Source organism: Malania oleifera, chromosome 8, assembly GCF_029873635.1.
Source record: "Malania oleifera isolate guangnan ecotype guangnan chromosome 8, ASM2987363v1, whole genome shotgun sequence".
NCBI lineage: Eukaryota > Viridiplantae > Streptophyta > Magnoliopsida > Santalales > Ximeniaceae > Malania > Malania oleifera.
Genome location: NC_080424.1, coordinates 81405737 through 81419267, shown reverse-complemented (window position 1 = coordinate 81419267; position 13531 = coordinate 81405737). Strand labels below are relative to the sequence as shown.

The following is a 13531-nucleotide window of genomic DNA, read 5'->3' as shown; positions in this document are numbered from 1 at the left end:
GTGTATAATAACAGTTATCAAACCAGCATTGGCATGACACCGTTTGAGGCTTTATACGATAGGAGATGTCGTTCTCCTTTATTTTGGGATGAAGTGCGTGAGTGGCGAGTAGTGGGGCCAGAGCTTGTGTAGCAAGTGCGTGATAAGGTTTGGCTTATCAGAGACAAGATCAGTAAAACTCAGAGCCGACAGAAAAGTTATGCTCATAATCGCCACAGGAATCTGGAATTTGATGTGGGTAATCATGTATTTTTGAAGATAGCTCCGTTAAAAGGAGTTACGAGGTTTGGTAGGAAGGGTAAACTTAGTCCTAAGTTTATCGGTCCATTTGAGATTCTAGATAAAGTGGGGCCGGTAGCCTACAAGCTAGCTTTACCACCTGTGTTATCCAAGATCCATGACGTATTCCATATTACTATGTTGAGGAAATACGTCCCAGATCCTTCTCATATCATCAGTTATGATGAATTAGAGCTTAGTGATTCACTGGTGTATGAGGAGGTACCAATATAAATTTTGGATAGGAAAGTACATGAGCTACGTAACAAGAAGATTCCTCAGGTAAAAGTTTTGTGGAGGAATCATGTAATTGAAGAGGCTTCCTAGGAATCCGAGGAGCAGATGAGGCAGAAGTATCCACATTTATTCTAAGAAGTTTGATTGGGTAAAATGTAAGTAGTTAGGTTGTATTTCTTTTGCAAGTACGTGTAATGGTTTAATTAGTGCAGCATTTTAGTTTTGGGAGAATTTTCCTTTTGTATATGTAACCTCCAAGGACTCAGAATGTAATCACGGTATTCCTCCACCATAAGTGAGGGTGAGTAATAAAATAAGTAGACCTTTTTCTTGTTAAGGGATGACGAGTTACGTAAAAAGTAAATTTCGAGGACAAAATTTTATAAGGAGCTGGTACCCTTGTAACAACTTGAAGAATAATGGTATTTAAATAATAAAAAGAAAGGGAAATGGAAACTGGAAACAGAAGGAGGCAGTCGACTTTGTCAACAACATTGCATTTTGGAAATGATAATCCCGAGGAATTTTTCAACTCCTCGTTGACGAATATAGGGGACTCATCGACGAGGGTATAATAGGAGCTTATCAACAAGGGCAGGATTCGTCAATGAGAAGATATTGAGAGAGAATTTTTGGAAACCTGAAATTCGTCGACAAGGGTTGAAGTTTGTCGACGAACTTTCTACGGGACTCGTTGACGAGGTGACGTGGCTCGTCGATGAATCTCGTAGTATCAATAGGTTTAAATGTGATTTTCAGTCATTTTTCCTGTGTCGAATCTCTCTCTCTCTCTCTCCTCACACAATTTCTCCTCCTTCTCACTAGGATTTTGGGCCGGATTTCCGCCGGTTTGACGATCTGAAGTCACCACGATGCTCATGGGAAAGTTCTCTACAAGTCTGTTGGAGCGGATCGTCGGTGGGGCTGAGTTGGAAACCATCCCAAATCCAGGGTAAGACTTTCTACTCAGTATTTGGTTAATTGACAGTTGTAGGAAGGGATATACGCGTAGAAATACTGAACTTTAGTTCTGGGGAATACTGTTTCCAGGGTGTTGAGCGGGGAACCCTGCGAATGCAGGAATGTTTGATTTAGGGGCTTTTTAGGACACAGGTATAAGGATAAATTAAGCTAATTCTTTTAAGAAAATGTATGTATATATAGCATTTTATTTTAGGAAAGTAAATATGTCTATGTATATGATTTATATTTGAGAAAATACTATTGAAAATGTTGGTATGTTGAATATATGAAAAACCTATACAGTGTGGCATGAGTAGAAATTGTTATGAAATACTTGTTTTCTGGAAATGTGATTATGATACGGATTTTTATAATGGAAAACCGGCATACGGGCCGAGATTTTTATATATGTTTGCTGACGTATGGGCCGAGCTATGTGTATGATTTTCCAGTGTACGGGTTATGTTATATGTATGATTTGCCGACGTACGGGCCGAGTTATAATAAAATGTGAAATACTGGCGTACGGGCTAATGATTTTCATAATATACGTATATATACAAAATGATATGATGGATTTGATAATTAATGATATGAAATATCCATGTATCACAGTTTCAGTATATGTTATATGATATAAGAACCTGGTTGGCTTGGTCTAGGCTAGCACTTGCACGGTATCGTTGCTATGTGTCCATGGTCATCATGATCATGATATTTGTGTTAACGCTGCTGTACGGAGTGGTGTGAGATTGGATGGTCGATGTTGTTTTTAAGAAGTGTGTAAGCGCCCCTAGTGTACGGATTAGGTCAAGCAGACCCATCTGACTTACAGACTATACTTTTGACTTGGTAATGGTCGGCCAACCATTGTCAAAACCCGCCTTCAGGCCACACAACCTAGTCATATGGGGGTAATACATGACAACAACCAGCTAACCTACTAGGAATGTTTTTATATTATATTTTATGAGATGAAATATGATTAAGAAAATGCAGTATGTTCTGCTATGTTATGACGATATATATGTTTTCCCAGATATGACATAACAATTAATTAGATATGTTTCTATACAATATATGTATAACACGGAATACTTATGTTACCACACACTAGTATTAATTTATTTCTCTTACTGAGAGGTGTCTCACCCCAAAATTTTATAAACTTTTCAAGAGCCCCAGATAGGAGAGCGGGAAAAGCTCCACTGATCTAGTGCTATTTGTCTGCCCTCTTTGAAGGGTAAGTTTTAGTAGGGACAATTGGATTTTGTGGGAAATGTCCTTAGATTTTGTTTTTGGGATGTATATACTGAAATACAGTGAATATAGTGACTCTAGTATTTATGGTATTGTGATGGATGTTTTGGTATTTATGATAATGTGATTGTATGTTTCCTACTGCTTAGGCTTCCATTATGTGTTCTAGTGTATCCCTGGTACCCACGGGCCAAGATGGATTATGATCTACTGAGATTTATGATATCGATTTTATTATATATAAAAAAAATGAGGAAATTAAGCAAGTCATCACAACCCTAATATACAGGGTGAGTGCTTTGAATAAGGGATGTGTGTTTCCCCTAGGATGTGTTTTTGGGAAATGTGTTAAATGCATATGTATATATTGATGATTTAGTACTCTAGGTATTTGTATTCTAGATAGTATGTATATGTTAACTTCCGCTGTTAAGTTTGTATTTATGAGATGACTGTTTACCCGGTACCCATTATGGGTCGAGTTATATGAAAATGGTATCAGAATTCTGATGTGACCGATGTTTGGCGATTAATATTTATTATTGGGAAAAAAATTGGCATGGAAAATCGGGGCGTCACAATTAAAGTAATGGATTTGACATGAGCAAACTTTAAAAAGTGTTTCATGAATCTTTTGCCTTGTTGGGGATATTTGTTACATCTGATTTCTTCGCATTCATGGGTTGGATTATTGATAGAGTTTTAGGTCTCCATCAGAGACTTGATCCACGATACCAAAACAAGAAATAGAAGACATTGTTGACTTACTTAGAAATCAAAGGAGATTAAATCATATTTCATTTTCAGCTCATTAAAGATCACACCAAAGCATTCTCATGGTAATTCCCTAAGACTAGCTTGCATGGATGATATTTTTTACGTAATATTTTTATATAAGTTGTGTTGGGATTGTTGGTGTGGAACCGTCGGCAGCACCACCGCCCCATGTAGCCTATGTTGAAATGAAGATTAGCGGCCACCTACTCTGCAGATTTTGTTGAAATCTGCAGCCACCACCTTTGAATTTAGCTCCCCCTTGTGTGTGTGTGTGTGTGTGTGTGTATATATATATATATATGTGAGGGTATGAAGCTACGTGTGGGTTGCAGAAAATTGTATGTGCAGTAGTGTAGCTGTGAGCGCAGAGAGGTGGTGCGTATGTGAGCTGTGTATGCAGTGCAGCAGTGTAGCTGTGAGAGTGTTGTGCAATGCAGAGAGTTGAGGTGTGAGAGAGAGAGAGCGTTGAGTAGAGCAGTGAGGCTCCTCCTTGTATTTTTCTCCCAATATAGTGCAGTGGTGTGTACTCCGGTGGACGTAGGTCAGATTAGACCGAACCACGTAAATCCGGTGTTCTAGTGTGGATGTGTTTTATTTTTCTCCGTGTGTGATTGTTACTCCAGGTTTAATCCCTAATAATTGGTATCAAAGTTTGGTTGGAGTAAAATCGCTAGATCGAGAAAAATTTTGGATTTTGAGCCTCTGCTCACTAGCTCAAAATTTAATTTTGAGGCTACCATCGAACTCCTCTTGCCGAGAGCCAACAACTGCAACCGGAGCTCGAACGGAGCTCGGAACACACTGCATGTGCCTACGTGCGCCGCCAGCGACAAGGGGAAGTTTCCACGCCCTTGCACACAACTTCACGCGCCGGCGGACACACCGTAGGTCCCTACACGAGTGTCCATGCGCCGGCGATCGACCGGCAACTCGGTGGGAGGAAGAAGACGGTCCACGTCGACCGTCCATGTTAGGGGACTGCACCCAGTCAGCGCCAAGTAAGCGGCTAGGCAGTTATCGCGTCACTGCCACATGAGCATCGAGAAGGCCGCCATGTCAGTCGGGTCTCATGCCACATCAGCGCCACATGAGTAGTGGACCTCAGCAGTCACTCGCCAGTAAGTGGGCCCCACAGTGCCACGTCAGTAGTGGGTCCCACGTGCCATGTCAGCAAACGGAGCAGTGGACGACGTCGTTAACACCGTCAGGAGATATTTCGTCTGTGAGAGGAATATTCCGTTAAAGTTTACCAGATTTGACCAAGAATTTGACCAGCCTTTTTGAAGCCATTTCGGGTCCGTTTATCGAACGAATTAAGCCATTCCTTAGGTTTTTGGCCATTTCGGATCCAACCGTATTGTCTGATTGAGCTAATTCTATCTCTAGATTAGCAAATTGAGATGTCGAATGAAAAGAGCTCTCAGATCGAGGACTATTTGTTTGGTAAGGAGTTGCACTTACCACTGATTGAGAAGCCAGAATCCATAAAGGAGAGCGAGTGGGAGTTGCTTGACCGAAAAGCCCTTGGAGCCATGAGGATGACGTTAGCAAAGTCTGTTGCCTTTAACATCAAGCACTTGACAACTACCAAGTCCCTTATGGATGCGCTATCTAACATGTACGAGCAGCCATCAATCGCGAATAAGGTACATCTAATGAAGAGATTGTTTACCATGAGCATGTGTGCAGGTGAAAGTTTCAGCAGACACTTAAATAATTTCAACGAGCTGTCGGATCAACTCGCCTCGGTCAGGATTACATTTGACAGTGAGATTCGTGTCTTACTAATTCTCAGTCAGCTGCCTGAGAGTTGGAAAGGTATTGTCACTGCGATCAGTAGCTCTGCAGGAAAATCGAAGCTTGTATACGATGAGGTTGTTAGCATGATTTTGACGGAGGAGATCAGAATACAGTCGAACAATGCCTCAACTTCAAGTTCAGCCTTGAATGTGGAAAGCCGAGGAAAGGAAGGTAGGCATAGACAATATAACAATCGTGGTAGATCCAGGACTAGGAGGTCCAAATCTAGAAATCCCAGAGGTTCCCAGGGCACAAAGAATGTTGAGCGCTGGAACTGTGGAAAGACTTGGCATTTCAGAAACCAGTGTAAAGGTCCGAGAAAGGAATCTGAGGCAAAGGTAAAACCAAATCTTGCCTCTTCCTCCAGAGAAAAAGATGCTTTGATATGCTCTTTGGAGAGCAAAAAGGAGTCCTGGGTGTTAGACTCTGGAGCTTCATTCCATGCCACTTGCAGCAGAGATTGCCTGAAGGAGTATATATCAGGTAATTTCAGTAAAGTATATCTGGGCAATGATCAACCTTGCGATATTGCCGGTAAGGGGACAGTGAAGATCAAAATGAATGGGTCAGTATGGAAACTGAGAGATGTCAGGTATATTCCAGACCTAAGGAAGAATTTGATCTCAGTTGGTCAGCTGGTAGATGAGGGATACACGACGAAATTCATTGGCGATGAATGAAAAGTCTCAAAGGGTGTACTAACGATTGCACGAGGTAAGAAAAGCGGAACACTTTTTCTAACCTCCAATGCCTCCATGTCTATTTCAGTTGCTGTAGGAAATGACGACAGCAACACCTAGCACCAACGACTTGGTCACATGAGCGAGAAGAAACTCAGGGTGATGCACTCAAAGGAAAAATTGAGTGGTCCACAGTCAGTGCAGATTGACATGTGTGAGGATTGTATAGTCAGGAAACAGAAGAGAGTCAGTTTTCAGATAAACACCCAGTCCCAGAATGTGTCGGGACACAACAGCAGAATGTCGAGAATCCTCAGGCGGAGGAATCAGTGGAGCAGATTGTCGCACCACCGTATCCTACTCCAGCTCTGGAGCTTAGGAGATCTACTCGGCCTCATATACCAGATGGAAGGTATATAGATGATTTACTTCTTACAGATGGAGAAGAGCCCAAATGCTGTGATGAAGCATGTCAGGCAGGAGATGCGAGCAAGTGGGAGCTTGCAATGAAGGACAAGATGAAGTCCCTCACCTCCAACAGAACGTGGAAGTTGCCTAAAGGTAAGAAAGTCTTTCACAACAAGTGGGTGTACAGAATTGAAGAGGAGCATGACGGATGCAGAAGGTACAAGCCTCAGTTGGTAGTCAAAGGCTTTGAACAGAAGGAAGGGATTGACTACACTGGCATTTTTACACCAGTTGTGAAGATGACAACCATCAGATTAGTCCGCAGAAATCTAGCAGACAGGAAGGTGGTGACTAGAGAGAAACTGAAGTTGTGCTCAACTTCAGTTGGTCTTCATACTTGAAGACAGACATGAGCACATCATTTGCCTATACACTAGTTGAGATGTTGCCTCCGTCTCCAAGTGGGAGATTGTTGGGATTGCTGGTGTGGAACCGTCGGCAGCACCACCTCCCCATGCAGCCTATGTTGAAATGAAGACTGGCGGCCATCTACTCTACATATTTTGTTGAAATCTGCAGCCACCACCTTTGAATTTTGCTCCCCCTTGTGTATATATATATATGTGTGAGGGTATGAAGCTGCGTGTGGGTTGCAGAAAATTGTATGTGCAGTAGTGTAGCTGTGAGTGCAGAGAGGTGGTGCATATGTAAGCTGTGTATGCAGTGCAGCAGTGTAGCTGTGAGAGTGTTGTGCAGTGCAGAGAGTTGAGGTGTGTGTGTGTGTGTGTGTGTGTGTGAGAGAGAGAGAGAGAGAGTTGAGTAGAGCAGTGAGGCTCCTCCTTGTATTTTTCTCCCAGTATAGTGCAGTGGTGTGTGCTCCCGTGGACGTAGGTCAGATTGGACCGAACCACGTAAATCCAGTGTTCCAGTGTGGATGTGTTTTATTTTTTTCCGTGTGTGATTGTTGCTCCAGGTTTAATCCCCAACAAGTTGCTCTATTCTATTGTGTTGGTATTACATCTTCCTTTGCAGTTCCTTTTAAAATATATTTACATAAATTCCTTTACCTTGCTTTCCCCCTCCATTAGCACTTTTCTTCTGATCCAGTGTTGTTGGCGAGTAGTGAATATATGTTCAGGATGTTTTCCCTATTATTCATGGGATAAAATTACATAATATTTGCTTAAAATTATGACAAAATTCTAGGGTTGGATATTATATTTATGCATGCGACCTGGTTCTATCACAACTCCTATGATAACCTAGAGAAAATAATTTATGTATTATCAGTTTACAACTACTATTTTGCAAAATTCTCTTAATTGGAATTTTAGTATCACATGATTTGGATTCTTACCCTATACTTGCAATTCTCAATAATAATAGACCGGAGGACATCCAAGCACATGGGGATAATTTATTCAATGTGATGAAGGCATTTTCCAATTCTTCTAAGTTATAAATATGAACAAGAATCTCATCAAGATGTTGCCAATGGTTCTAAGGATAAGCGAGCTATATTTTTTGATTATTTGTCATGATTCATAAACAACATGCATTTATATTTTAATTTGTTTTAAAATTGTTCATTGTCATACTTTTAAAATTATTTCGTGATAAATTCATTATTAGCTAAGTGTGATATTAACTAGATAATAATACTAATGTTTTATGTCATTGTTTATCATTAAATTTTTTTTTTCCTAAAAGGGGCAACAAAAATGTGAGAATATTTTGTTTTTGTCATTGTTTTATGCTTTAAGATATTTTGTCTAAAAAGGACCATAAAAAGGTGAGAATTTTTTTGTTGTTGTCTTCTTTTTGGCTCTTGTTAGAGAGATGAACTAAAAAAGAATTTATGTAACTTGGGCAAAAAACTTTCTTATCTTGCAAGCAAATTAGCTCTTGTTTGTGAAATGTCCAAAATGAAGAGATTTGATGTGAATGATTAATTGATGACCCAAATAAGCTTCATAGGGTTAATTAGCTTTTCTATCATTTTAAATTACATAACATTTGAAAACTCCAATCATGGAAATCTCATCTCATATTATTTGCACTATTTTTTTTATTAATTTAACAAAAATAACAAAGGTGGGCATATATAACATTTGTACACCTCTCCGCTTCTAGCAAACTCTGGCAAAAAAAAAAAAAATGTGAGAATGTGTGATATTTGTACTTGTCACCACTTTTGGTAAATTCATATGTATTGGCTTATGAAAATAACTTTATGTGATGTTTACTTATTGTACTCAATTATTGTAGCCATTTAAAAAAAAATAAAATATGAAGAATTATATAAACAGGTGGCAGTTCTAAAGATGCAGGACTTCTCTGAACTAGTTGACAAGGCCACAGTAGCAGAGGAGAGTGAATAGAGGGATATGGGAGCATCGGGTTAGAGAAAGAGGTCCACACCTCTAGGTTTCTAGACGGGTTCTATCCGGGGCTCATGGAGAGGAGACCGGTACAGTAGAGGACAGAGGCAGATGACGAGACACAATGGTTATCAGGGTGGGCAGACTTATCTCATCTGCCCTAAATGTGCCCGGAGACATTTAGGTGAATACCGGATGGGAGAGAACGTCTGCTATCGATGTGAGAGATTTGGCCATATAACTCAATCATGTCGAGGACCGCCGACCCATGCACCAACTTATAGACCATTCTGGGGAGGTTATTAGGTGCCCCGAGGAGGCCAACAAAGGGACACAGCTCTAATGGGGGTTTATGTGCCGACGCCAGGAGATGTTGAGGCTGCCGGAGACGTTGTTACAAGTATTCTTATTGTTTTACCTTAGAAAGTTGTTGTTTTATTTGATACAAGTGTCACCCATTCCTTTGTGTCATCAAGATATGCTAAATTATCTGACGTTGAGGCACAACTGTTAGATGTTGAATTGTCTGTAGCCATGCTGACTGGATTAGTTATGAGGTGTAGGAGGGAACTTAAAAACAATCCAGTAGGCATTCAGGGGAATGCTTGAGTTGAAATGCTTATGTTTAAAATACTGAATTACTTGTGTTGAATATACTAAATTGTTTCAAACTTGTATACATGGAAAGATGCTTTATTTACAAGCGGCATACTACCAAAGTTTCAGTTGATTTTTTCACAATAAAATATGATAAAATGGTTATAAAGTGCATACATGAAGGATGAGGAATTATTCAAATCTTTTAAACATATACGCATATTTTGAGAGGGAGCATTTTTACGAAATATTTTTCAAAAGAACACCAATGGTTTGTCATCATTAAAAGTGGAGAGAATGTTAGCACTAGTGGTTAAGGGTTTACATTTCAGCTTGTTTTGATGACAACAACTCATTTGTGGTTTTTAGGTCTACTAATATTCTTTCTCAAGTTTAGTTCAGATATAGAGGACAATTCCAAAGTAAGCATAAGAGTCAGACTTATATCAAAGAAGCAATGAACGAATGACCATTACCAAAGTTCAACGGATGGATCATCCTCGAATATTAGGTGCTCAATAGGGTAAGACACTACGGTGAGGGAGGAGGTTTAATCTAGAGTTATTAAATTTTAAACTATTTGTATTATTATTTTTTGTAACAAGTAAAATTCAAGTCCATGTGCAAGGCACGTACCTTAAACTAGTGAAAAAAAAAAAACAATCTTTCTCCAAAAAAATAACTAAAACCCAATTTTTAAAGTAAACTTTTTTTCATACCCTAATCTTTGGAGAGGGGAGGATAATTATTAAACCAAAAATGTTTGCAATAAATTGGGCACTTGATCCCCACTAGGGAGACGTCAAGACTTTGGGCCGATAGCGAGGAGGAATCTGGACAGCGGCCCAATAAAAATGTCAGAAACCAGGGAAGACAGCCTTCGAGGAGCATTACTGCTTATTGGACTGCTTGGATTAATTGGGCTGCTTGGATTAATTGGGCCGGGCATGGTCTCGAGGAAGGCATTGGCCATCATCTGGCCCAGCCGTACCTGGGCCGGCGTGGTTAGATGGAGCCCATCTGGTTCCAATGGCAGTCCTTCGGCGTCCACGCTGGTCACGTTCGGAAGGGCAATTCCCAGCTGGGCTGCTCTCACTATCCCTATAAAGGGCCCTTGTCCTGATGCCAGAGCCACCTGAGCCATCACCGACAAACTCGAATTAGACATTCCGTTCCCACACAAAGGCGTTGGGCCGGCCCAACTGTACGCCCATTTTCAACCAAAAAAGAAAAAAAGGGTATTGAAAATCACGAATTTTAATCACAGGTAAATCTCCAGTTCGATGTACATTAAAAAACATTTATAAAAGGTTTGAATAATATTGCACCAATCCTATTTTAGCACATATTTAATAAAAGGTTTTCTTATTTAAAATGTCATGTGATTAAATAGTCTAATGTGTAATTCTCTTTTGTACTCGTGCCAAAAGATAATACTTTAGGAGATTTTTTTGAATAAATATTAGATTGAAAATGGATTCAAATGTCTTAGGATACATTCCCAAAAGATACGGAATTGAAAGTAAACCCAAATCCCTAAATTTTTTCGAAAGCAATATTTTAGGAGACATTCGGAGAAGATACAAAATTGCAAGTAAACCCAAATCCCTCCTCATGCAAAGCAATCTAAATAAAAAATAATCCAACATCATGCTGTCGTACCATCCCATAGCACCTACTGGATGGGTGCCAGCCGATACATCGGATAGAAAAAGAAGAAGCAATTTATCAATCCATTAATTAATTAACAAAAACAGCTAGCACCTACAACATTGACCAATCGCCCTTACCTGAAGTACAGGGAGCGTCGGAGACTCCAAATCAGTTCGGATGTCGGCGATGAGCTTCTCCATCTTCCCTTTATACGATTCAGCATCCTCTCGTTTCACGGTGTCGCTCTCCCCCTGAAACCACAGCACCGCCCAAATCGCCCCGCCGCCCTCCACCGACGCCTTCGCCCTCCTCACCATCTCCTTGTAAAGGTGCTTCCCCCGCCCCCACTGGCTGATGTTGGTCCCGCCCACGGCGCAGGGGACAAGGCCCACTGCCCCGAACCGGGAATCCCGGCCCAATACGGCGCTCGCGAACGCCATGCCCGGTCCGACCCCGCACGTCTTCTTCACGTCGATGTCGCCGTGGAGGGGCTCCTGCGCTTCGACCCACTCGAGTCGCGCGCTGAATCGGAGAACGGAGGAGTTGGGTCGGCATTGGGGCGGGACGACGCCGTCCCAGATGTCGTCGACGACGCCGCCGCGACCTGCCATGTTGCTCTGACCGGCGAGGAGGAAGACGTTCTTGTACAGATAGCCTGAGCCTGAGGAACTAACGGCTTCTGCGGGCCTCACCAACCAGGCCAGAGATACAAGCGCCAAAGACAAGAATGCCAGCATCTCTCTGTCTCTCTCTAACCCCGTCCTGGTTTCCCGTAAAGACAGGGTGACCCGTCTCCGAAGCAAAATGTTTCAAATTTCATAGTCTGAATTTCTTGAGCAATTTTTTTATTTTAAAAATTTTAAGAATATTTTGAATGGTGAAGCCAAACATTTGTAATAATGAAATTTCATAGTCAGAATCACGTTCTATGTTGAAAAGTATGGCAGGGAAGAAAATTAACGCCGCCCTGAATTCCCTTTCCCCAAGTGTGAGCAGAGGTCTTCTTTAACTTATATTTCACGATGGTGCGACTTAATTGGAAGCAAGACTTAACCATTATTGGATGATCAGGTCAAATATTTCAATAATGTCATTGAAAATGATATTAGGCTTCCTCATATTTCATAAAAAAAGACAAGTATTTCTCTTGAACTTTTAAAATTTATATAATTTTTTTTTTTTTTTTAAAGTTTGATTTTTGAGATACTTATACCCCTAAAAAAAATTATTAAATATAAAAAAGGTGTATTATATTTTGAAAAAAATTAGGAGAAGTAGTGAAATTTTTTATATACAAGAAAAGACCTCTGAAATATTTGAAACCTTAGGGAGGGGGGGTATGGTCTTTTTGTTGAACCTCGACTTTTATCCAATATTTTATATATGTTATTGCTTGAGAGAATTATAATGGTATTTACCTCTTTGCATGTCTTAGTCAGAGTTGTCACGCCCCAAACCCGCAGATGGGTCCTAGGTGTGAATATTATAACCCAACCTGTTTTTGTATCAATTAAAACATACATGATACAACACCAAATGATGGTCCGACCCCATGGGGTACACAAATGCTCTTACAATTATAATATACATATCCATACTCATCAGATATACAGCGGAATACGATCTTTCTATGCATGTATAGTACCATACTAGAGTTTATACAAAACTAGGATATACATTCCCATAATTACAAAACATACTCTTGGTGTTTACAAAAATCATCCCGACAACTCGGATACAAAAACACGTACCTAACAGGCACTAGCAGTAGTTGACGACACCCCCGCTTCCAGATGATAGGATGCTAACTACGGCTACTTGATGGACCTAAAAAAATTTTGTACGTATATTCGGAGTGAGACACCTATTAGTAAGGAAGAAAGCAGGTTATATCAGTGTTATTTTACGTAAAACATAACACTATACAATATGATACAGTTCGAAAACATTTCCATATAGTTTCATACAGTTTCAGATTTTCACAAATCCATTCCAGTACATACGATACCCAAAACATACGGTCAGTGTCGTCACACTACTACGCAACTACGCTATGAAATCCCAAGCTTCACAGTGATTACATTGTCAATACGATGTAGCTCACACTAATATGCAACTATTCCATGAAACCCGAAGCTTTATAGCCATTACATTGCCAATACAGTGTAGCTCACGCCCTTCGGTGACTAGCCGGAATACAAGTGATATTTCACACCTTGGGATATAGAGCCGGACACTCGTGCCCATGATTTTGACATTGGTACATTGCCCAACGTACGGTAACTAGTCGCCCCTAGCCGATTTCACAAAACCTGGAATCATTTTGAAACTCATGTTTCTATACTCATCAGCGTACGGTAATTAGCCGCCACATAATTGTTTTACAAAATACCTGGAACAATTACATACAACTCTACATACCACACTTATTTGGTTTACGGCAAATCATATCATTTTCTAATTCAAGTATACAGTTTTATACAAATATGGATAACA

At 40.4% G+C, this 13531-nt stretch overlaps 1 protein-coding gene across 1 annotated transcript; it reads right to left on the bottom strand.

Moving 5' to 3' along the window:
* Nucleotides 1-9940: 9940 nt before the first annotated feature.
* Nucleotides 9941-11914, bottom strand: LOC131162072 (probable carbohydrate esterase At4g34215). Its single transcript, XM_058118206.1, has 2 exons — nt 11173-11914; nt 9941-10517 (listed from the first exon to the last, which is right to left on the bottom strand). The coding sequence occupies exons 1-2, from the start codon at nt 11770-11772 to the stop codon at nt 10185-10187; spliced, it is 933 nt and encodes a 310-aa protein (XP_057974189.1). The 5' UTR covers nt 11773-11914; the 3' UTR covers nt 9941-10184.
* Between the last annotated feature and the right edge of the window lie 1617 nt (nt 11915-13531).

Bases quoted from the DNA above. Each gene is read 5' to 3' on its own strand.
- LOC131162072 (XM_058118206.1), bottom strand. From the start codon at position 11,772: ATGCTGGCATTCTTGTCTTTGGCGCTTGTATCTCTGGCCTGGTTGGTG. The intron at 10,518-11,172 runs GTAAGGGCGATT...GTGATGGCTCAG, and splicing joins CGACGCTCCCTGTACTTCAG to GTGGCTCTGGCATCAGGACA.